The sequence below is a fragment of the Pollachius pollachius genome (assembly GCF_949987615.1).
Source record: "Pollachius pollachius genome assembly, chromosome: 1".
Lineage (NCBI taxonomy): Eukaryota > Metazoa > Chordata > Actinopteri > Gadiformes > Gadidae > Pollachius > Pollachius pollachius.
Genome location: NC_136934.1, coordinates 20,794,657 through 20,820,450, shown reverse-complemented (window position 1 = coordinate 20,820,450; position 25,794 = coordinate 20,794,657). Strand labels below are relative to the sequence as shown.

General features: G+C 44.4%; 2 protein-coding genes across 2 annotated transcripts; one reads left to right on the top strand and one right to left on the bottom strand.

Annotated features, from left to right (window-relative positions):
• Positions 1–196: 196 nt before the first annotated feature.
• On the bottom strand, positions 197–8,188 carry asphd2 (aspartate beta-hydroxylase domain containing 2). The gene is made up of 4 exons (XM_079751568.1): positions 8,042–8,188; positions 5,659–6,903; positions 4,847–4,960; positions 197–2,126 (listed from the first exon to the last, which is right to left on the bottom strand). Exons 2-4 carry the CDS (start codon positions 6,512–6,514, stop codon positions 2,017–2,019), a joined length of 1,080 nt encoding a protein of 359 aa, XP_079607694.1. The 5' UTR covers positions 6,515–6,903; positions 8,042–8,188; the 3' UTR covers positions 197–2,016.
• An 8,039-nt stretch (positions 8,189–16,227) lies between these two features.
• Positions 16,228–23,854, top strand: ggt5a (gamma-glutamyltransferase 5a). The gene is made up of 12 exons (XM_079729508.1): positions 16,228–16,538; positions 16,704–16,831; positions 16,966–17,061; positions 17,638–17,821; positions 17,940–18,100; positions 18,953–19,099; positions 21,032–21,162; positions 21,417–21,601; positions 21,702–21,793; positions 22,304–22,410; positions 22,542–22,652; positions 22,860–23,854. Exons 1-12 carry the CDS (start codon positions 16,372–16,374, stop codon positions 23,004–23,006), a joined length of 1,656 nt encoding a protein of 551 aa, XP_079585634.1. The 5' UTR covers positions 16,228–16,371; the 3' UTR covers positions 23,007–23,854.
• Positions 23,855–25,794: the final 1,940 nt, after the last annotated feature.

Here is a 25,794-nt window from a genome sequence, read left to right as displayed (position 1 = left end):
TTCAGTCACACAAACGCTTATTATAGGACTAGTTACCATGGTCTATGCAATGTATGAAAGAAAATCGGAATAACATGAGTTCAATCACACTCCTGATTCCTATAATTCATAATCCAGCTGTAAACAAAGGATTGATGCCCTCTTAGGAGGCTCAAGAATCACATCTTTTATTACAAAGTGAATTGACAGTGCTCTTCTTTAAAGGCCTGATAATGGACATCTTCAAAAATTCAACGCGTTTTAATATTGTAAACAATTTCCATACATTAAGAATACTTGTAAACAGTCTCAATGAATTGATTGGATCTTTTGAGTGATGGGTGGGGTAGATTCAATACACGCATGATTTGAACAATAAGAATTAGGGATCGCCATAACAACTGATTACATCACCGTACAATGCTGCAAAATACCAGATTGAGTCAACGGAAAACACCACTGAACAAGAAAGATATCAACTCACATTTAAATAATCGACCAATCAACGACCAAAAGCAATGCAATACTGTTTCTGAAAATATTGAGTGAAATGTCATTACTTTTAATAAACAACACTATAGCTACAATAGTTAATATTTCAAAAACATATCAACCGACAATTTTCGTTTGCCTACTGCAAGTACAAACCTGATATCAAATACAACCATAGTACAAGGGTTTAGTCAAATCTACTAAAAACACTCCTCCTTCTCTTCCACCTCCACCGCCACAAGAGAACAAGGCTGACTCACACAATTTTATCATAAAAATGTGCTTATCTAACCATGCATTGTGAAAGCAGTATCGATTTCTTTTTCAGAGAGGACATCCGCTTTCACCTTCCCGACACAGACGGTTCAGATAACGGTGGAGACGGGCTATTTTCTGTATGTTACTGAACCGACGGATCATGGTGGAAACATGGGCTGTTTTCTGTACATTTCTGAACAGAGGTAGAGATTTGCGCTATTTGAATTGACTCAATCATTACGCAAACACCTCGCCCAATGGCCAACAGGATGCCATCAGAATACTGAACCTCAACGTGGGCTCAAAATTCCCAGACCGGTTATGGTGTCATTTATGTACTATTATTAGTGAAGTTTTATCATGAAAAGTATAACACATTTTGAAATCCTACAGGCAAGGAGTGATCAAAACTTTTTGATCCCAGTTGGGTTTTCAGGTCGAACCAGTGCCACAATCCACTTGACTATAAACTGTTTATCCTAATATTCATCTGTGCAAAACAACTATTGTGTTAGTTTGTGAAGCACAACGTTGTTGTATTGTGCCAACCAATAGCAAAGGAGCCCGTAGCAAGTGGGTAACATGTAAAAGTTGTGTCATGGGAGATTGCATCATCGCAATGTTTTGATATATTGACAATAAAAAGGTGAATACATAATCGCCTACTCAGCGGACATCGGTCGAATATCTCGTAGCCCTTTCTAAGCGCTAAAGTGTTAGAAAACAGTGATCGTCTTCAAGTGTTCAGCCTAGTTTCCTATAGAATCATAGTGTTAGTGATGATGGTTATTCCTTCTCCGAGGGCAACACTGAAGTGAACCGATAACCTTTAAATCGGGTCGAACGAACCCCCCCTCCCCCTGAAAGACCAATCTCCAGTGTAAAACTGACGTGCTCGCAATTAACACCGACAAATCTCGTCCATTGCCACCGTTGAGCTATATACACACACACGCACCAAAAGGCCATTTACACACATCAACTAATATCAATGGGCTAATGTTCACAGTTACAGCTGAAGGTGGCTAAAAGGAATATGGTGGTACTACATCTTCAAGAGGCCCTTTGGTACAAATTAAATAATCAAGCAACATATGAACACATCGATAGAGGAGGCCCGATACTTTGCTGGGACGCCTTTGAAGAAGATTGGTGGGCAGGAGCACATCGTACACAGTGGGTCTGAGCGTGCGGGGGAGGGGGGGTGAAGCCCCCGCAGGCCCGTTTTCTCGTCGTCAGCAGCAGTCTCTTCCCTGGACGCGGTCTCCCCCGACCCCTGACCCCGTCTCAGCGTCCCGGGGTGAAAATGTAGTCCAGTGCTTGCCGCTCGGCCGCGGCCACGTTGGGGTGCCAGAGGTCCACCATGAAGACCACCCGGGGGCCGTCCTCCGCAATGCCTGGCCAGAAGCAACACACAACACAGAGTTCAACTCCCACCCGATGGTTTGTTGCTGCAGATATAAGATATAAGATATATAAGATATAAACTGCAATCACCGGGCTCCACTTTCCTTGTTTATTTTCCCTGATTGGAGATATTTCAAGGGGGACCCATTTTGTAGTCTGTACACTCGCCAACAACAACAGCTGAAGCGGTTCCCCTACTAATAAAATATGAACCTTCTGATTCCTCTGGCATAACAGAACTCTGTGTATACAATTGTTATCGCATGCTTTTTTATAGTGTGATGGAACTGTATGTGAATTTATAGTGTAATATAACTGTATGTGATGTAACTGGGATGTTATAGTGTGATGTAACTGTATGTGATGTAACTGTATGTGATGTTATAGTGTGATATAACTGTATGTGATGTTATATTGTGTTGCAACTGTATGTGATGTAACTGGGATGTTAAAGTGTGAAGTAACTCTACGTGATGTTATAGTGTGATGTAACTGTATGTGATGTTATAGTGTGATGTGAGTCACATCACACTATTACATCACATACAGTTACATCATGTGACTGTACGTGATGTTATAGTGTGCTGTAACTGTATGTGATGTTATAGTGTGATGTGAGTCACATCACACTATTACATCACATAGTTACATTATGTGACTGTATGTGATGTTATAGTCTGATGTAACTGTATGTGATGCTATAGTGTGATGTAACTGTACGTGATGTTATAGTGTGATGTAACTGTATGTGACTGTATGTGATGTTATAGTCTGATGTAACTGTATGTGATGTTATAGTGTGATGCAGTGGAGGCTTCTCCAGTGAAGAGAGGGAGGAAGATCCTCCTTAACATTGTTGAGGATAAAAAATGTAGATTGCCCAGACTACTGTAATGAATTAATACCCTTAAATATGAATACTTTAATGCCTTTGTATATGTAATGTTTGTTTCGCTGGGTAAACGGACATTAGCACCACCTATCGCCTATTAAAAATTACTTCAGGGAGGACGTTCCTCCCTCAGCCTCCATTGACTCCCATTAATTTCCCCGAAAGTGTTGGCGGCTGGTGAATAACATGGGGTTCAATGGGAGAGAGGAGGAAAGTCCTCCTCTGAGTGGGTGTGACTAGCTAAGGGATGTAGATCGCGTCAACGTCTATTCACGAATAGGCTGGAGCCCTGGCTATGCTATGAACCAATAAGCAGGAGCCCTGGCTGTGGAGCAGCCTGGAGGGAGGGGTTATCCCCTCAAGTCTAGGCTACGAAAACCAACGAAACCGGCGCTCAGTCGTATGCCTCGTTTCCACCGAGCGGTGCGCTACTTTCGCTGTGGTACATTGTGTCTCTGTTCCGTTTCCGCCGAGTGGTGCGGTTCGGTGCGGCTCGGTTCGCTTATATTGGCGTTTCCATCGGCAAAAGTTGGGCACCGTTCCGAAATAAACGCGCTGAGCCTGTATATTTTTTGACATTCCTCCGTTGGGTTACCAAGCCGTCTGAAAGGGTGGCGAAAACGTGGAGCTACACACGCCGTTATTCTGAAATCATTAAAAAAAAAAATCCTGTTTGGTATGACCAGGTCCCTGATATCTTTGCAACACAAACCGCGAGGAGGATAGTCTTGATCTATAAATTAATGAATCTTAATTGGCTTAACACCATGACCAACATTGAAACATCCATTAACATCCACATTTGCCTCAAACAATGTTAGGCTTACAGCCTATGTAAATAGTTATGAAATAATGTTCTTGTTGTTCTTTTAGTTACTCAGACAATTCTATTTGATATTGTGGAAGGACGTTAGTGAATGATTCAGAGCATGATGCATTTTAAATGGCATCACTTTTGGTCTCGTGTCTTAATTTTTCTTAAAACAATTGAAGCTGAAAATAAGAATAGCCAAATTACAACCAATAGCTTCAGTAATGAGGGCAAGATTTTTTTATTGAGTTTTACAAATCTAGAGTAGGCCTGATTTTGCTAAATGGCTTTGCATCCTTTCCTTCTGCCCTGGTAGTCCAAGTCATGCTGCCCACCAGCTTTCAAAGTACAATGCTGCCACTGGTGGATTTGTATGAATTTTATTCATATAAGTATCACTCCCTGCTATTTTGTAGTTCACCAAAACACCCTGAAACAACTTGAGTCTCACATACTTATGCCACCATACGCCACTAACAGTGCAAGCAGGCCAATGGCAACCAAGCGTGCAGTCCTTCCTCCCTCACTTTAAAAACCACCAGTCGCCACTGGTGTGATGTAACTGTATTTGATGTCACTGTATGTGATGTTATAGTGTGATGTTACTGTGATTTTATAGTGTGATGTAACTGTATGTGATGTAACTGGGATGTTATAGTGTGATGTTACTGTGATTTTATAGTGTGATGTAACTGTATGTGATGTAACTGGGATGTTATATTGTGATGCAACTGTACATGATGTTTTAGTGTGATGTAGCTTTATGTGACGTCACTGATGTTATAGTGTGATGTTACTGTATGTGATGTTATAGAGTGATGTAACTGTATGTGATGTTATAGTGTGATGTAACTGTATGTGATGTTAAAGTGTGATGTAACTGGGATGTTATAGAGGGATGCAACTGTATATGATGTTATAGTGATGTAACTCTATGAGATGTTATAGTGTGATGTAAATGTATGCAATGTTATAGAGTGATATAACTGTGATGTAAATGGCAGTACCCTCGTGGAAGGCCCGGTGGAGGAAGGAGTCGTCAAAGAGCAGGCAGCTCCCCTCGGACCAGCACTGCGGTTCCCCCCCGACCACCAGCTCGCAGGCAGAGGGCACGCGGAGACCTAGCAGCACGTAACACACACACACACACACACACACACACACACACACGTTAGAGTGACTCTGAGACCTAGCAGCACGTAACACACACACACACACACGTTAGAGTGACTCTGAGACCTAGCAGCACGTAACACACACACACACACACACACACACACACACACACACACACACACATCACACGTTAGAGGTCACGCTGAGACCTAGCAGCACGTAACACACACACACACACACACACACACATCACACGTTAGAGGTCACGCTGAGACCTAGCAGCACGTAACACACACACACACACACACATCACACCTTAGGGGTCACTCGTCATGTTCAAACAACGCTGGGCTTGGAAGTTTTGCAAAATGGATGGATCCAGCAGCTAAATATTGGATGACCGTTAAAATTGATAGGATTGAGTGACGGAAGACAATCTTTTTCATGAGAATGTGAGAAACAAGTCTTTAAAATAATAATAATAATAATACATATAATATATAAATATATAATAATACTATAACACTCTAGTGTTAGCATTACAATACAATTCGAATGAAAACAGAACAGCATTGCACTCAAGCTATTCTGAAACGATTCAAAGCGGTACTGTCAATGGTTATTGATTGAACCGGACAAACATAAGATACCCTTTGTTCATTGCATCCCCAGAGTCCCCGGGGGGCAGCTGGTTTGAGCTTACCCAGGTGGCAGCGCAGCCGCACGTTGGTGGGCCCGTAGTGCTCCGAGATCAGGGCGCCGGGCGACAGCACGGAGAAGCAGGCGTTCCCAAACACGTTGTTAGCGATGAAGGTGCGCAGCTGCCCCAGCACCCTCCAGGCGCGGGGGCACCTCCGGGCGTTGAGGGCCAGCGGCGTGCCCTGGTTCACCAGGTAGTAGGTCCACCACTGGCCGTGGGGGGTGCTGTTGGCCTTCCAGCCGGGGGGCAGGGGGGAGCCGCTGCGGGCGGGGGGCTGGTTGTACACGTTGCCGAACTCGGCCAGCAGGGCGGGGAAGCTGCGCTCCAGCAGCTCCACGTCGTGCTTCTGGGCGTCGCGGGAGAAGAAGGGGGCGGACGGCAGGTCGGGCAGGAAGAACACCTCGGGCCGCTGGATGGTGGGCCGGCTGGAGAGGTACCGGCCCTGGTCACGCACCCCCTTGTGCACGCGGCCCATGCCCGACCAGGTGTAGCGCTTGGCGTACTCCTGGAGGCTGTGGTACAGCCGCTGGTTCAGGCCCTCGCCGGGGGCGGTGCAGCGGAAGCACTCGGCCGACTGGCAGTAGGCCAGACCGTTCTGCTCGTCCAGCGAGCCCGGCGGCGCCTTGGCCCCGCCCGCCGCCTCCGCGCCGCCCAGGGCGCCGGCCCGCAGGTGGCCCGACTCGGCGCCGTAGCGGCCGCGCAGGGGGCTGGAGCCGTGCTCCCGGCCCACCCGGTAGCAGTACCACAGGAAGAGCAGCAGCAGGCAGGCCGCCGTGCCCACAGCGCTCGACTCGCAGTCCCGTATGGACTGCATCCCGTCGGCCACCAGCTCCCGCACCCTTCCCAGTGACCACTCCATCTGGGCTCCCCCAGAGAGCACTCCTCTTGCTGCAGATGGGTGGGAGGTGTGTGTGTGGGGGGGGGGGGGACGGAGAAGCAGACCAGTCTCTCCTCTACTCCCCCTGCACCTTACAAAGCCCCGTAGTAGGACCTCTGCAAGCACAGTCTAAAGCACTTGGTATCGGACGCTCTCCTCCTGCACAGCCTGGGGTAATGGGAGCTGGCTCTCTGGCTGCTGCTGCTGCTGCTGCTGCTGCGGGCTCCTAACATTTCAGCACGCTGGAACTTGGGGAAGGTCTGTGTTTTTTCCCCCCTCTTCCCTGTGCGGCGTCTGGCTGCTTGTGCTGCTCCCTCTCGCGTCCTTCTAGACAAATGCAGACAGACGCTGCATCTTAGGGCATCTGGAGTCTGAGAAGAGAAAGGGAGTGGAGAGCACAGCAGGCTGAAGTGATGCTACACGCATGAAACTGACCAGGGTAGTGTCTGCATAAAGTGTGCCTCAGGATACACACACCCACCCACACACATCCAACCACACACATCTCATGATCAGTTGTGTCCAATGGGTCTGATTAGGACACATGTTCCGCCTACAATTCAAGAGAAAACACACACACGCACCAAATCTTAAATGCCGGAAGCTCTCCCACACACTTTATAGATAGAAATAACTGCACACTGGATTCGAACACACGCACACACACACACACACACACACACACACCAGGAACTGTGTAAAACCATGAGTCATGCATGCACAGCATCTGACTTAAAAATAAAAGTAGAATACATGGCTACAGTTTAGGTATTCGATAGAGAATGGTACAAGCATAGGTTTAAACCCCCAGTGGTAATCCAAACATAAACAACGCGCAAATATGCATTTATTTGCTACAGACATTCATTGGTGGCACGTCAGCAGGGGGCTCCGTATTCGGGTGATGGGAATGGGTGGACCCTGCTGAACTGCAGGACATTAAATCGGTGTGCTGCCTACCTTTGTTGAACGAATTACATATCTTATCACGGATAAGGCTGTGTCATTACGTCACACAGAAAGCATAAGCACGATGTCGTTTCCAATGCGTCAACAACGTGCAACCACAACTCTACCACGCTACGTTATCGATCCTGACCAAAAAAGGGTCGGCGATGCTGAACCACGAACGGATCCTACTGGACAGCAGCACGATGCCCACCAACAACACCACAACCCGTCCACCCAGGACATTGCTCCAGGACACACCGTCACGTTACACAACACGTCAGCCCAAGACGAATAATGTAAAACGACCACTGTTTGATCATCGCCGACCTTCACCATCACATATGCGAACTATTCACAAGGCGATCAAACAAGTAACACCGTCTACAGAGCTGCAGTGCTTCGCTGTGGGGTGTTTTTCGGACACAGACGCACAACCACCCCCGTCGTTTAGAGACAAGGGAAGACACAAAGTGTGCTACAGAGACGAGCAACAACATGAGGATCTCTTCCGTTGAAGGAATCTAAACATTGCGATACGTTATAGCTGACGAGACATACCTCCTCAGCAGTCGTGAACCCAGCCTTGTCGATTTTCTGATGCATAGACGAGTCGTAACGAAACAATTATTCGTAGTGATGAACAGGACCGAAGCTTTCCGAAACACTGTCGAAATGTAGGGGACGGTTCGGCGCTATCAACCGTTTGACAACTCATCTCACTGATGACATCTGCTGGACGTCCAATCACTACACCGTCTGCCTGTTCCGAAGCGGGCTAACGACGCAAAACGAGGAGCTTGTCTAACCTGCAACAGAGGGGCGTAAGGTAAGGGGGCGTGACTTGTAGCGGGGGGCGTGACTGGTAGCAGGGGGCGTGACTTGAAGCGGTCCAATTCACACAGAACCACGCGAGATGTGGTTGGCAAGGGAACTGGGTTAATCTGCAGTGTGTTCATCCCCCAAAGCATGTTCTGAAGGTATGTTTGGAGCATAGCAAGAGTCATTTTAAAAGGAAAGGGCTTCCACAATTTATTATAGTAATAGTTAGGAGAAGGTGGACGTAGCAAGTCATACCATCAAAAGGCAGCGTATAGAATAACAAATCATTGAGCAAAAATAAAGCTAGGGCTTACCTCAAACAATTTATATAAAGTATCTGGCAAAAGTATTGGGTCTTTAATGAAACAGGCTACTATAAAGAAAGCAAAATCATGTCACATCAGAAGGATTGGGGGAGGGGTCATAGAGAAGAAGGTGGCGTAACCGGTTAGGACTAACAGGGCTCAATCACGCTCTACAGATAGTGGGAAAACACACAACATGAGTGCAAATTAAGGAGACAGCAGAGCACGTGTTGCTGCGATGCAGAAGGTTCTCCACAGAGTAAGATACGATGTTGTAAATAGCAATTTGCATGTCCAAACTCAGATAAATGTGTACTTTTATACAATGTAACAATCCGGGCAAAAGGGTTAGCCGCCCTTTAAGGCGCGCATGTAGGCCTATCTGCCTAAGCCCACGTTGAAATAATTTTGAGGTTGAATGTTGATGGCGCAGTTGTTGAAATAAACAGATTAATTTCAATCAAATCATAAAAGCCTCTCCCTGTGTCATTGTCTGTGCGTGTATCCGAGGTGCGTGCTTGCGTGGGGGGTTAGGGTTGTTTCCAGTGGCGGACTGGGACAATAATTCAGGCCGGGAATTTGATGCCATTCCAGGCCACCCTTCTCATGCAGACCACCATACCTCTAGTTGTGTATTCTAACACTATTTGATAGTTAAAAGAGATTTAGGAGTGACCGATGAGTTATCTATTTGAATATATGATTTTCATTGAAAACCCTGTTTTCAAATGTTATAGCAATGGATGAATACTCAAAAACTATTGAGGACAGCAGCCATAGGATACACAAATGTACAAGGCAAGACACACAAAACAATGGGCCTATATTTGTAAAAAGAGAGACAAATACTAGCTTGGATGTTCAATAATTAACTTTACTTTCAAGCATCAAACATATAAAACATTTATCAAAACTGGAATATATTAATTTCTTTAAATTTAACAAGCAACAATGTAAGAACAACAAAGAAGAACTTAGAATACAATATTCACTCAGTGTAAATAAAGTAGATCACTAAGAGTAACCAGTCAGCGATTATCCCTAGTAAATCAGTAGGCGGCGCAGTAGCTCACTGCTCTCTGCCAGCTTGTCAATAATGTCATCTTTGTCAAGTGCCATTAGAATCTCCTTCTCTGTTGCCATTAGCATGAATGCTTCTAAGTTCTCTTGATTGAGAGAGGTTCTCAGGCGATTCTTCACAAGTTTCAGAGTAGAGAAGGTCCTCTCACAGGCCACCTGTGAGACTGATAGTGTGAGGATGAACTTGTAGCCCAAACCAATGATATGATATGCATCTGTGAGCAGATTGTACTGTGACAGGAGTAAATAGCAGCATACCAGGCAGGTTTTACAGGTTGAACAACTTGTGCTCACAAACTCCACACTTTCATCAAGATCCTCTCCAGAGTCATCACTGGTGGTGGCAGCCCTGGTGTTGTACTCCTCTTTTAGTGATTGTTTGAGTCTTTCCCAGTGTTGTGCAAGGCTGGTCAGTTCAGCCTGCAATGCTTCAACAGTGGCACGGTCATCAAATTTCAACAAGCATTTGCTGAGCTCCTTCATGGCTGTGTTTGGAAGGCCCTTTTCTCTGATTTCAGGAAAGCGTTTAGGATCCATGCAGGAGACATCTGCACAGAGCACTGCATTTGCTGCATAAAGATGGTGGATACTTTCCAGAACAGTGTCCAGTATCACATTGTGGATTTTGATTTCATAATTTTTGTCAGCATTAGCAATGTGGTCATCTTCTGCCAATTCACCTGGCCTTCTCTTCTTTTTTTTTGTTCTCTTCTCTGGCAGAGCAGTTTGAGCTTCAGCATCACAGTTCTGCTGTTCTTCCAGAATGCCATTGGCCCACTCAACAAAGTTGTCTGGTGCCTTCTTCACACTCTGAAAGTCTCTTGCATACTTTCTCAGATTATCCTCTGTTCCAGTCACTAGGTGTTGTGCTGTCACAAAATCTATCCCACTTGTTTGCAAATATTTCGAGAGAGGGGATGTGTTCTCAAAGATCCTGAGATAAATCTCAGCTGTGAGAATCGTCTCATACCTTAGAAGAGCATCTTTGTACCCTTGGGCCTTGCTTCGGATAGAAGGTTTTATGGTCATGTCCTTTTCAATTTTCTCCATAGTGATGATGACATCTGTGTAGAGTGCCTGGTTGGGCTTTGCAAAGCCTCCGAAGACTTTCTTCAATGCTTCATCTTTAGCCCACCAGCGTGTTTCACCAATGACACCTAGCCGCCTGCGTCTCTTGTCCTCAGTGGTTTCCTCCCATAGGTGCATGCGCTTATAGGAGTCTCGAATTAACACTGCAATGTCGTTCAGGAGACAGAAAAGGGATTCGCTTGCAACAACAACCCGAGTGGTGTCACTCAGCACAAGATTTAGGATGTGTGAGTAACACCAAATGTGGACTTGGTTGGGAGATACTTCTGTAATCAATGCAGAGAAGACTCTGTATTTTCCCTGCATATTAGCTGCTCCATCTGTTGCATTGCCAATGCAATGTTTGATGTCTATGTCCATCTTTGCGAGTGTCTCTTTTACAAGGTCCACAAAGTACTGTCCAGTTGATGACTCACAGTCAATGACAGCAATGAGTCTCTCATGGACAACAGTAGTGACATATCGCAGAACTAATGCACATTGGTCTTTGGATGTCAAATCCTGTGTTGTGTCCAGTTGTACAGAGAACATCCCTGCCCTTTTCACTTCAACAGCAATTGTCTGCTGAATCAATGACCTGATGACTTCAATAACTTTATTTACTGTCGTTTTGGACATCATTGTTACCAATGACCCTCTTCCTTTACTTCCCATCTGTTTTTTACTCTTCTCAATACAATCCTTAACGTGCTCTTGTAGGCAGACATCATATTTGCTCAGCAACAAAATTAGTTCAAGAAAGTTGCCATGGTTGCTGGCGATGTTTTCCAATGTATACGCGGCTTCTTGGCTGTGTCCTCTGTAGCTAAGACCGCATTTACCGATAACTTTTACTACATTTATGACACGTTCCATGACCTGCTGACTCTGAGAAAAAAGGCTTCTGCACTTTCTCTGTGAGTCTTGCTTCTCTCATGCTCCTGTACCTCTGATGGGCATGTTTCCAATCATGCATCCCTCCTTTGGCAAATGTACTTTCACTGGCAGAGGGTTTTGCAAATGCTAGACATACTGAACAGAACAAGGAGTGAGTTCCTTCATTGTATGTCAGCCATTTTCTGTTGGTGCCATCTTTGGAATTGAATACATTAGGGATGATTCTTTGAGTGGTTTGTTTTGGGTGGTTCTTAAAAAATAACTCATAGTCCTTGGGCTGAGGGCGGGCAAAATAATCAAATGAATGTTCTGTTTTCTCCCTTTCATTTTCTCCTGTGCTGGACTCTGAACCTGTCTCTCTCTCTCTCCCTCTTCCTCAACTTCAACGTCTGGTTGCTCTGCAGAATGAGATTGACAAGTATAGCCTGATTCTAAACTTGTATTACATATTATGCAGTCATCAATTGTATTCTTCCTGATTACACTCTTACTGATAGTTTCATTAATAAATCACCTATTAATCTAAAAGCATACTCTGTGTGCTCTTAAGTGGTACCTGGGAGGTCCTGCTCTGTTTCTGACTGTGTACCAACACTCTCCAGTTCTGCAGGAGCACTTGGGGTACCAGTGCTGCTGCTGGTTCCTTCTCCACCTTTGCAAGGAAAAACCCAAGAGCAGGCCATGTTTTAAGTTTATTGCACTGCTGTTTACATTCAAACAATGTGTATTGCACACACAAACCAGAAAGACAGGTGTCTGTGAACACAGCCTATAAAGTTTATAGTCATACCATATAGAGCCTGTATATATTATTATGATAGTCAAACTATCATTTATGGTGCAGAATTGCAATAAAGAAAACTGCCACAAAGCTGCAGCCTAATAGTTTAAGAGTAAACAAAAAAGCTAGCTGTATTTAATAATGCTTTATTATTTCAGCATGTATAAACTATCCTGTAGTGGCTCAAACATTATGCAACATATTTTTCATTCATGTCTAGGTATTCTGGATTGATTGTCGGGCCGTGTGCCTGTGTCAGTGTGTGTATGTGTTTGTGTGTGGAGGGGGCTGTGTTGTAAACTCTGAAACCACCATAAGAAATAGTAGGATCTCTTCTTTCTTCTAGAAAAAAAGTTTGTTTCTACCCTTTTCCGTTACTTAGTAATTGGCATTAGCGCGTCTTTCGCTTCGCCATTTAATTCCTATTATCGCATGTCTTCTTCGTGTAATAAAAACTGACAGCTCATCCTCAAAAAGAAAAATGTGTAGAAAAAATGTTCTAACGACTAATCTAGCGATTATTTTTTCGATTAGTCGACTAATCGAACGACTTTCTTTTCTTTTTTTTTAACATGACAAAAGTTCTCTTTTCACCAGAGTATAAAATCCGACCCCGACAAAGTCTATTCATATTTCATAATATTGTAATGACCACGGAAGAGGCAGTGAATGAAGTGATTAGACAGCTTAGATACCTAATAAACCGTTGGAACACGCAAGACCGGTCACCATGGCAACGCTGGTAAACAAAATCTCGGAGCTCGGCTTTAGGCCGAGTTTTATACCATATAAAGGAATGAAGACATTTAATGGTCCAAATATTATTAATAAATATTCGAATATATTCGAATATTAATATTAATAAACATACGAACTTTTATCTTTGGTATACTACTGCGACTGCTTGATAAACGAACATTCCAGGTCGGGGAAGAAGGAAAATCAACAGAACTTGCGGTGGTTTGCGGCCAGCTCCCGGGTGTTTTCTTTTTAAATGCTCGTGCATTGCCGTAGTGCTGCTGTGGTACGCTAATGTAAATTTGCATAGTCTGCAAATAACCACCTTGTTGGGAGCGTTGAGAGTGAAAAAATCCCACACTTTTGAACACCTCAGTCGTGTTTTTTTTGCTGTTGGAGCCTCTGTGCTCCCGCTACTACTGCTTGCCGCCGCCATTGTTATGATTAAACGATTGGCGATGATCGTTTTTGACTGACCTTCCCTTCTGGTGAACATGTCACTTATTTTGCAACATTTTGCTCCGTCTGTGGCGAGGGCTTTACGTTTTCTGTCCCTCTCTCTGCTCCACCTTTCCTCTTTTTCTGACTCTCCATTTCTCTCGACTACTGGAATGAAGACAGCGGAGCTAATTGGTTGTTGTGTTACGCCGACAGGTCGCCGAGCGGCGTTATTACGTAACTAGATGGATCGATTTGATTGGCCCGGGCGTCAGTCACTCAGTCCGGTGACTGTTCAAGTCAGGCCAGGAGGACCATCAGGCCACCGTTTCCCGGTGCTCCCGACGGCCAATCCGCCACTGGTTGTTTCCCTGGCACGAAAGGGGGAATAAATAACAACAAAACATCGGTATCGGCTATCGGCCAAATTGTTATTTTAAACAATAAAATAACTGGGAAACTCACTCCTTACTCCCATTACACATGATGCAGCAGTTCGCAAATATCCTGAACTGAAAGAGGAAGACTTGTGAGTCCAACTGCCCATGTTTAAAAACAAGTACAAGGTCAACACAACTGCAGATGCTGTGCATGCTTTGAAAGAAATGCCCCCTGAAGTCAGTGGCCTGTTTGATCTGGTAGAGACACTAGTGAGATCGTTGATGGTGATGCCCATGTCATCTGCTGAGGCAGAGCCTAGTTTTAGTGGGTTACGCCGATTGAAGACATGGTTGCGATCAACCATGACGCAAAAAAGACTCAATGGCATTGCTGTGTGCCATATTCACCAAGAGAGGCTTGACAGACTGGACAGACAAGAAATTGGCCAGCAGTATGTTCAGGGTAATGGAAGGAGGAGAGATGTTTTGGGGTCCTTCAGTGAGTCTGCTTAGACAGTAAATTTGTTTGGCTTTTTTTTCATTTATGTAAATATGTTGTTGTTTACACTTCTGAGTGTATACACAAATGTTTAAATAAAACATTTTGCATAAGGCATGAAGTTTCTGTGGGTGATTGACATATAAGAATTCAAATAAGGATTTTCCAATGGCTTTTTAGTGCAAACCATTGGCCCATAGGCTATTACGAAAGTAACTACTTGAGCGCTAGGTAAAGCCCAAATTACACAAAAATAACGTATTGAGTTGAAATCATTTGCTGACAGCTTTGTCCCCCCCAGTTCAAAAATCCCATCTGCTCCACTGTTTGAATGGGGTGCTCAGATAAACATATCCTTTGTCTATCTAAGAAGGCAAATCATTTCACTATCCAATCATGGAGCCAGGGGTGCAAGCCTTTCTAGTAGTCTTTTCTTGCAACCTGCCAAGGTGTAGATCATCTGGGGCCAGTCACTCAAATGTGTTCATAATGAATACAATCAGATTAACTCATGATAAATAGCCTGGTTATAAAAACTGGAATATCTCTTGAGACACAAACTTCGATATATGAGTCTTCAGGAGGTTGATCGTCAAGGTCAGTTTCTGTATCTAAAGTTATTTGGTGAGCAGCTGCTTATTGTCTAAGTAGAAGTCTTTGTTATTGTGCTTATCCATGTAACATCTTAATGCAAACTCATTTATGTGGTAGAGGCATGCTTTCTTTTATTATACATGGCTACTTTAGTCAAGATTGTGTTTGTCCCACATGTAAACTACCTCAAGCCAGTGATGGTAGACTGACAATTTAATCTCACAAGCATATGTGTTTTATTATATCGGTTTAATTAATAAGGTGACGAGTGGCTTTCAATCTCAGAGTACATCAGTGCTCTACATCTGATACAACTGTAATGTTTAAGATGGTTAGAGAGAAGAGAATGTAGTCCTGTGCCATCCTCCAGCTGTGCTGGGCTGACCGCAGCAGGACCTCACCTCTCCTCCGACACCTCCGCCAGCAGCAGGACCAGGCAGCGAGGGGGACCAGGCCGCAGGAGCAGAGGAAGCTGCCGCCCACAACCTGGGACCAACCTGCTTCATTTTTCTTTGCCCCCCTAATATAAATATATATTTTATAAATATATAAATTATGGAAAGATATAAAGTATGTTTGATTAAACGGCAGTACATCTTTACACAGCTTTTGACATGCGTAGATTTGCCAGGCTCCTCCCTCACCCTCCCTTCAGCCTGACTGGCTGTAGGGCGGTGTTCAGACGGCGTAGTATAGCCCGGGTTCGTCCGCCTCCGTGTGACGTTCCTGTGTGCTTAATGAGCGGCCTGGGACTCGAAGCATGAGGCCGTATCTACGGCCTTGTGTACCATCTCCTATACCCATACTTTTCCCCACTTTCTTCCTCTACAGTCGGTTGGCTGTTCAAAAATAACATTTCTAAAAATAAACAGATGACTCCCTGTGTGGCAATCGTATATAGATATAATGTATTCGTGCTGTAGATGCCAAACCTGTCCAAATAAAGATTCATCCAAAAGACAAATTCCACTTGGCTCATTAAATAAGTTAACTTTTACTATACTGTGCGGCGGTAGGTGAAGGTAGGGATCGGGTAGGTATTGGTGTATCACACGACCACCCTCACGGTGGGACGGTGCGTCGGGATCCGTCCCCCTATATAAAGCAGACACCGCCCAGGAGTATGCTCATGCTGGCTGGCGAATCTGAACTGTCACACTGCGAGCTATTGTCTACCTGCAAAACATTGGCTAAAGAGAGGGAGGAGACTTTATTGTTCCAGTCAGGCACAAGTTACAGAGTCTATAGTATTTAAACCTCAGTGCATCAGTCTAACTACATGATCTGCAATGGCGCGTTCAAAAGCAAGGATATGGACTTGTGGTTTACTTCTGTGTAGTTTTTTGGTAGTTTTGATAGTGTGTATTGTAATGCTGGCGAAGAGCCCGTGTCCGGAGGGGGGCTTCACGAAGGGAGCTGTAGCCGCAGACTCCGAGACCTGCTCCAAGATTGGACGGTGAGTGCCTGCATTTTTGAACATCAGTAAAACGCTTCTGTTTACACTGGGCTTTCCCACCTTAGATTATTACACATTTTTCAGTGGGCGACTTTTCTCCGTGACGTAGGACTACGCATCTCATATTAAAAGTGATTCCGACTTTGTTTCTGCGCGACTCTCAAGAGATATTCTTCGAAGCGGTGGGTCAGCGGTAGATGGCGCGATCGCTGCGTTGCTTTGCACGTCAGTCATCAACCCGCAGAGCATGGGTCTGGGCGGAGGGACCATCTTCACCGTGATGGATGGCAGTGGTAGGGCTATCACACGCACCAAGAACACATCCCTCACTCACACACAGTTAATCATTTCATAATTTACTTCCATGACACTATAATTGACGTCTGGATATGATATTTAGTGTTACTTCTTCTTTTCTTTTTTTAAGGGAAGGTGAAAATCATCAATGCACGGGAGACCGTCCCCAAGATGTTCAATAGTAACTTAATGGAGGACTGCTCTAAAACACCGCGCTGGACTCCAGGTATTGAGCATATGGCTCTGTCTGTCTGTCTGTCTGTCTGTCTGTCTGTCTGTCTGTCTGTCTGTCTGTCTGTCCGTCTGTCCGTCCGTCCGTCCGTCCGTCTGTCCGATTTCAGACATTGTGCATGCAACAACCTCAGGAGATTGGAATGCTGCCAAATATAATTTATAATTGTGTTTATTTATCAAGATAATCATCTGTGTACACTACCCTTCCTCTTTGATGGCCCCAGGTCAGGCCTGGTTTAAGAGGTGGGGGGGGGGGGGGGGGGGGGGGGGTGTCTTGCCAAGACCACACATAGAGGAACAGCAGCTCAAACCATTCATCTTGCTGGAATACAAACACATCTCACTAAACACCTAGTTTAACAAGAGCTGGGTGCCATGTTCCGTCACTAATGTCAACAACCGAATGCTCTGGCTATATTAGTCTCTTGTGTCTGCCTGCCTTCCTGTCTGCCTGCTTTAGACAATGTGTAAATCTGCCTGCTTCTGTCTGTCTGCTTCTTCGTCTGTGTACACATCTGCCCGCCTGCGTATTAGATACAGACGTATCATGCAAGTGTTTGCCTTGCAGTGGGTCAGTGGATTGGGGTTCCAGGGGAACTGCGAGGTTATGAACTCGCACACCGACTGTATGGGAAGCTCCCTTGGGCCAGGCTCTTCCAGCCCACTATCAAACTTGCTCGGGGCGGGTTCCCCATTCCCCCTGTCCAGGCTCGCTTCATCACCTTCTTAGAAAACACCAATGGTTCTTTACGGTAAGAACCCCCCCTATCCACTAACACCAGAATACGAAAGTACATACAGATTTTAGGTCACAGTATGATACCATGTAGTGAAGAAGTAATGATATATTGTATCATTTTTGACCAACAGCAAGTTGTACTCTGACAAGGATGGCAACCTCCTGAAAGCTGGTGACATCATGAAGTTTGAGAAACTGGCCGACACACTGGAGATTTTAGCCAATCAGGGAGCAGATGCATTCTACACTGGACAGATCGCAGAGGCTTTTATCCGCGATGTACAAAATGAAGGTATTGTTGAATCAGTCTCCCATCTGTGCAGACCCCAGAGACAATATAATTACGTAAGAATCTGCAAAAGACTCGAGACTCATTTGTTCAGAGTTCACCCTAGACTTTGCATAGCAGAGACTTCACCTAGACTTCAGCCTAGACTTCACCTAGACTTCACCTAGACTTCAGCCTAGACTTCACCTAGACTTCACCTAGACTTCAGCCTAGACTTCACCTAGACTTCACCTAGACTTCACCTAGACTTCAGCCTAGACTTCAGCCTAGACTTCACCTAGACTTCACCTAGACTTCAGCCTAGACTTCGGCCTAGACTTCAGCCTAGACTTCACCTAGACTTCAGTCGAGACTTCACCTAGACTTCACCTAGACTGAAGACTAGGGGCCCCCCACACCCCTCTTAAGCACTTATTGTATGTTGTACGCCCTGGCACTTAATGTACACACTTATTGTATGTTGTACGTCCTTGCACTTAAACATAGTACAAAGCATTGTGTAGCATCTTATCCTAGCTATCTTTGTTGTATACAGGGAATGGGTTAACTTAGCAATTGTTAGTGCTTGGTACTTGGTTCTATGACCATCCTGACTGTATCGACACTGATATATTGCTTCTCTTTCTTCTGACAAATGTACTTATTGTATGTCGCTTTGGGTACAAGTGTCTGCTTAATGCCCTTAATGTAAAAGTAAATGTAAATCAATTGTAGGCGGCAAAGCCAGGCACAAAATAGTCAGATGCTAAAAAACGACCCGGCCTGGTTCCATCGCAATTACAAAGGATTCAGATCCACAACGCATTCGGTTTGCCTCTGCAGATCATTGTTTCTCCATTCTGCTTCTCCAACCAGGGGTCAAACTCACCACTGAGGACCTGGCGTCCTACGAGGCCAGAGTAAGCGATGCCTGGAACGTTTCCCTGGGGGAGTATCAGATTTACTTGGCTCCGCCTCCTTCAGGGGGCGCCTTAATTGGCCTCATCCTCAACATCATGAAAGGTTCCAATACACGTTCCCACTTACACATGGACAGGGTGGTTCCACTCCTAGCGGGGCTGTTAGGCCAAATTCAGCAATTTGCTCAATTAAAATAAGAGCGTCATATTTGACACAGATGTACATTTTCAATGTTATGAAAAGATATAGCATAGGGTGCCGCAAATCTTGCCCTTAGGGGCCATGGAAGATATTTTTTCAAAATGGCCAAATACCAGAAGCATGGTTACTTGTGTGTTTAAGCTCTCCTCATTGCATTAAAGATAGAAGAACAATAAATACACATAAAAAAATGGCATAGTTAACCAAGATACCACCAGGCACATTATCTCATCCAGAAAGGTGTTTTTTACAGTCTGAGATAATAGTGTTGATGATGTTGAATTTCTTTCCCCTATCACCCAGTACTCTGGGCATATCTCCTGATAGATCTGTTTAGGGCTAGGATAAAATACTGAGACTGGATAAGGTGCTTGGTTATGGGATGTTGCCGTCCAGGCCAAGGAATTTATGGTGTCAGATCAACTTGTCTCAACTTGAGCCACCTACCAGAATTAAACCAGTCCAAGGTTTCTGTCCATAGCTTGGCTCTTCCTCAGAGCTTTATACTCATCTGGGAAACAACATCGGCCTGATGGAGGAGCTTGGCTTTGGCTATGAGGGAAAAGGACGACTTCAGTTTAGTCTGATTTGCGTGACCAGCTCTTGCCGTGGCTGAGGTAGAGTTGGTTCAGAGAGGGGTAACACAGAGGGGGACTAATGGGCATATTCCTTTGAAAGCACCTGAAATCCACTTCTGAGGGGATTAAGATCCTTCAGGTTTTACCCCCTGGAGTAAATGCCTCGGACAGGGTTGTTTTGGCTGTCCACATGCACATTTTAGTGAGGTCTTGATTCCCATGCTGCGGGTCCCTACAAGAATCCGGAACCCAAGAGTTCTGCTTAGAGAGGAACATGCCACTGATTAGTCCCACAAATTTCAGACAAGCTCAAATCGAGGGGAACGGGGTGTTACACTGCATTCACATCATATTTGCTTTGAGCAATCATGAGGCTGGAGGCAGGGATCTGTAAGTGCGTAATTGGCAAACACAAACTTGACCAGCAGATGTTAAGTTTTCCCTTCTGAAAGCTTCATCAACATAGTTTTCTCAGATATAATATCTTTGTTATCTAACAAGAAACAACGCAAAACTCAGACTCTTGCGGTATCTGATTTCCGACCCATGCTCTGTGCCGTCTCCCCCTAGAAGTTTGAATCATCACCTGTTTTCATTTATCTGGTTGACGATCTCACCGTGTTAGCTGTTTAAAACTGGGGCCTTTGGAAATGTGGCCCTGCTGTGATGGGCCGCATGCTGGCCAGGGCTTAAAGAGCCCAGGCAAATTCAACATGAACAGCAACATTGGCTTGTCCGCAAATCACCAATGTGCCCCACCAAATAAGCATGGTCTGGGCCAATCAGCATTAAAGGAAGGGCCTTATTGATGAACTTACACTTAAGATAAGCGTAAAGCCTATCCAGGCTATCTACAGGGCAGGTGGGCTAACAGCTGTTAATGCATTAGTGGTGGTACACTTCCGCTCTGGGTTGAGAGGAGAGATGTCACACAGAGATTCCCTAAACTGCATCCTGAGTCCACCAAAAATGGTAGACTTTCCTGGGCTCATCCCTGTGGCTGTCCACTGCTACAAGCTCCTAATTAGGGTTTAATACAGAGGAAGAATTTGGTGTGTATGTGCCTGTGTGTTGGTGTGTGTTTGGGGACCACCATGCACTAAAGAATCTCACCATTGTGTGTGTCTCTGCACTAGTCCCATGATCGTCAGCTGGGATATAATGTACACTTCTCAAACCCTGCACTGTGCAATCTCCTCAACACTTGAATGATCCTACTTACACACTTTCCGATCCCCCTCTTTTCCCCACACAGGATATGCTCCAAATCCAGAGTCTATGATGGGGGAGGAAAGGGCTCAAACCTATCATCGCTTTGTGGAGGCTTGCAAGTTTGCCAATGGTTTGAAGAAACACCTCCGTGACCCACAGTTCAACTCAGGAGCAGTATGTATAACTTTTGGAGCCAATTACATCATGTTGAAGTCATCAATTTTATTGAGAAAGTGTTTGTCAAACACAGATACAGGTCATTAAGGAGCAGGTAGGGGTTGGAGCATCTTGCTGAAGGATGCTTTAGCTGTAGACTGTGGAGGTCAGGGATCAACAGTCTTTGGTCCGGGAGTCCCCACCACACTATCCCAGATGCTGTACTCGTTATGTGCCTTTGTCCACGTAGACTTTGTTTTTGATGTCACTAGGTGGCAGAGAAGATCACAGAGGAGAGCTTTGCCGACCGCCTTCGGAGTCTGATCAGCGGGAGGAGGAGCCACAATGCTCAGTACTACAACATGACGCCCTATCTGGACAGCATGGGGACCACACACGTGTCCGTCCTGGCTGAAGACGGGACCGCCGTGGCAGCGACCAGCAGCATCAACCTAATGTTTGTTACACTATCACGTCTAAATCACGCGCAGATTGAAGGCCTCATGTCGAGCAGGATTTAGGATTTAGAGTTCAGTACATTTTGTTTTATCACTCAGATTTGGATCCAAGGTGTATTCCCCCAGCACTGGGGTCATCCTCAACAATCAGCTGACAGACTTCTGTGGTAAAGCAGAGCACATTGTTGCAGGTATTGGCTTTCGCTTTAATCATTATGTTAACATTGCATGCAAAGCCATGTGAGATATATTGGGCAGGGGATAGAGGATTGAGTGTTTTTGAGGATTTTTGAGGATTTTGAGGATTGAGGATTTCTTTTCACATGTGTCTTGGCCCTTAAAGAATAATATTAAACTAACAAGGCTGTTGCTGATATTACAAACATTGCATTACCAATGGCCCTAAACATTAAATTGGTAATGTTTAGTGCCATTATGCAACAAGATGATACACTGTTATGGTTGAGTAAGACATTTCTGATCTGGTGAACATTAGAAAAAAAATCTTCATTTCATAAGCGTAAAAAATATAATTTGGTATGATAATTGTTTTCCATTAATCAATGTTAAGGATATGATATATATGTAAAATGATTTCATGTAAACATTGATGTATGGCTTAGTCCCTCTGTGTAAGATCTGTGTATGCTGTAACATTGCTTTATATTGTACGATGATGTCATCCTCTGGGTGGTGTACAGGAGAGCAGCCCCCCTCCTCCATGTCTCCATCGATCGTGCGGTCCAAGACCAGGACGCTGGTGATCGGGGCGTCTGGGGGCAGCATGATCATCACTAGCACCGCCTTGGTAATCACACGGCCGGCTATCTGTCACAGGAAGTACCAGAAGACAGCATGTACAGAACAGTACTCCCTGATGATTCAGCCTCAATACCCACCTGTTCCGATAGGGGCTCATATGTGTCTGGTTTCTTGCAGACTCTCATGAACCACTTATGGTTTGGAAAAAGCCTCAAAGAGGCGACCGACAGCCCTGTGGTCTTTGTTGATTCCAAGAATGAATTGAAATTCGAACCCAGCTTTGACAAGGTAATGCACCACTCTGACACAAGGTCATTTAACAGACTTAGAGCTGAGGCTGAGAACAACCAAAGCAATCAATCTAAATTTAGTAGCCAAAAAAATGAATAAAGATGCATATGCTACTTTTACATCTTACGAATTATAACCTGTGATCAATATTAATCCAATGACTCTCTTTTGTGTGTGTTTTTCTATCTTGTATATTTCCTACAGTCTTTGATAGAGGCGCTCAGTTCAATGGGACACACCCAGGCCAACGCATCGTACTTCTACAATGTGGTGAATTCTGTGGAACAGGACAACGGCTGCATCACTGCAGTGTCTGACCTCCGGAAACACGGGAAAGCAGCTGGCTACTGATGACAAGTCATATTGGTTGTTAATTTTAACATGTCACATAAGGAGAATCTGGGACTAATGGGTAGAAGCCGGAGATGATATTAACATATCTGGAGATCTACAATTGTTACATTAAAGTCGGGGAGAATTTGCGGCCAGTAGATTAAAAGATTGTGGTCCGAGGTCAAAGAAAGAAACTAAAAGGGCATTAGAAAAAACTTGACCAATTTGGTTAGGAGCAGGTGTGAGGGTGCGTGGTTCAACGTTGAAGGAATGCACGTCACACTTTACTTGTGTGTACGTGTTTTCTTCGCCTTTAAAAGAGGCACCATTAAACAATAGGACTGTTTCTGTGATTGGTTGCCTCCCTTAACATAGAAAGAGAAATCCCATATTGTGTTTCGCTCTTTTTACTTTTCTACCTCAGCCTCTCTTTTGGATTTTTGTACTACTTTTCTTGGTTGAGGGCATTGAATAGTGACATTTGATCATGTATTTAAGTTTATTTTCTTAGCTGAAATGTGTCTCACATCACACCTGGCCAGTTAGGGAGGGTGGCGGTAGCAAATGGGAGGTACACCTGTGTGTGTCTTTTTAATTTTAAATGTGCAGATTATTAAACCTGCCATTTTGTTTTACTCCTTTGAATTAAACTTTAACTATTTATTTACTATTTTGTGTTTTATATTCAATCACTTTTCTTTTACCTCAAATTATGAATGATATTGTAATTAACTGACCTTCATTAGTATGAAATAAATACCGATCATGAAATGGACAAGAAAGACTGTTTTATGCTTTTGAAATATGAGGGAAACGGTTCTTTGCAAATTAATGGTGCTAACAACCTATTAAATCTCTTTCAATGATGTAGAACTCTTTTGTTGTCCGGACAAAGTTGGTAATGAGTGTTTAATAAAAGGGTATCAGGAGTAAAGGGTTTATATATTTTTATCATTATTAAAATACTGAAATTATTGCCATTATTGTACTAATAATTCAACAAATTGATAATATGGTGATTTAACAATCTTCAAAGTCATATCAATTCAAATCTGGTTGATCCTTCAACAGCCTCCTGTGCCATTTCAATGATTGATCAAACCGCTGTTTTGCATGAACAATAGATTATGCATACAGTCGTTTTTGTATCCTATTTTTTTTTGTGCCGGGGGAGGATAATCAGATGAGGAAATGAGTCACACAGACGCAGTTTTATCTGCATTGCCTCAGAGGAACGTGATGAATCTATCGTCAGGGCTCGAGCAGAGTCTCAATTCAGATGTAGCATACAAGCATTGTACCTTCCTAGATGCTGGCCCTCGGCATTCTCCGCAGAGCTAAGCAGAAATGAGTGGACACCAGACATGGGTGCACACCAGTGGTGAAGGGGTCAGATAAGGGAGGCTGGGTGGATTGGTCTTCAAATGTTTCTTTGCCGTCCACACTGTGCCATGACCTTAAAGCAGCCACCTGTCACAAATGCCACATTACCATCCCTGGCAGCTGGGCAGCAAAGGTCTCCCAGAGTCAGATCCCCAAAGGATGGGGATGGATGGGGGGTCCCCTGTGTGACCAGCCTATCTGCAACACACAAAGGACTCATCTAGCTAGCGGACTCTTTTATCCAAAGGGAATTCACACACGGGTCAGGATTGGAAAGCAGGCGGTAGGGTATCTTGGCTACTTGCAGGTAGGCTGCAGACCATCGGAGATCTAACCCAGTGACTTTCAGTGTGCCTTTGGGAGCCCTACAATGCTCAAACAGTACGAAACATTCCCAAGCCAGCTTGTAAAAATTGACATTAAGAACTAGAAATGAATTGCAAAGAAAGCAGCGGTTGGTTGGTGAGAGACGCCCATGAGAACAGGTCTGAGTCAGCGTCGGGTCTGGGGTCAGGGTGGCGTTCTGGTTTTGGGTTTGGGTCGGGCTCTGGGGTCTTGGTCTGGGGTCAGGGTCAGGGTCTCGGCCTCCTGCAGAAACTCATACCAAGAAGGAGATGAATCCCTAAGCGGAGGAAGGATTCTTTTTCTTTTTATTGATTATCGTCAACAATGAAAATTTGGTGTGACACAGATAAACGGGATACGACAGAGCGCTTGACATTGACCCACAGAACATTAATTGGTGTAGTATTCCTACACAGCTCTGATCGGTTCAGAGCCCAGACGGCCCATCTTTGCGTTTCATCGTATCAGCGTGTTCCTGTAACAATTTGTTGTGTTTCAATCACAACGACACAACATTTCCCTCTTTGCTTTTGGTTATCATAACTGCAGCGTTCTGTGCTTCTTTGTGGACTCTGCAGAGTAATCACTGTCATTAACTTGCTAGACAAAGGACCAGCTACTAAAAACAACCATACAAATAATCATACCTATAATCAGACAAAGACACACACAACGATACACAATTAGACACATATAGTACATCAACAATGCAGATGATCATTATTCTGTGATCATTGCCAACAATCGTGGTTCATGTCACCTAAAAACTAGAACATATTCAATGGTATGGATGGATTCCTTGGGTGATCTATCACTGTAAATCCCCCTAAATAATATAAAAATAACCTGTCACATTTAAAAAATACAGCAAAAGTCAAATATAAATAGTATAATGCAAATATTTTTGCGCTACTGTCAATAACATGACACTCATAAAATATTCAATAGTCTGGTGGCTTCCAGCTCTGGACAACAACATGGCCGAGCCTCACACGAAACACAGAACAACGAAGAAGAAGAACACGTAAACGCTGAAGTACACCTAACACATGAAGGGGCTACGCTCGAGGGGCCCGTC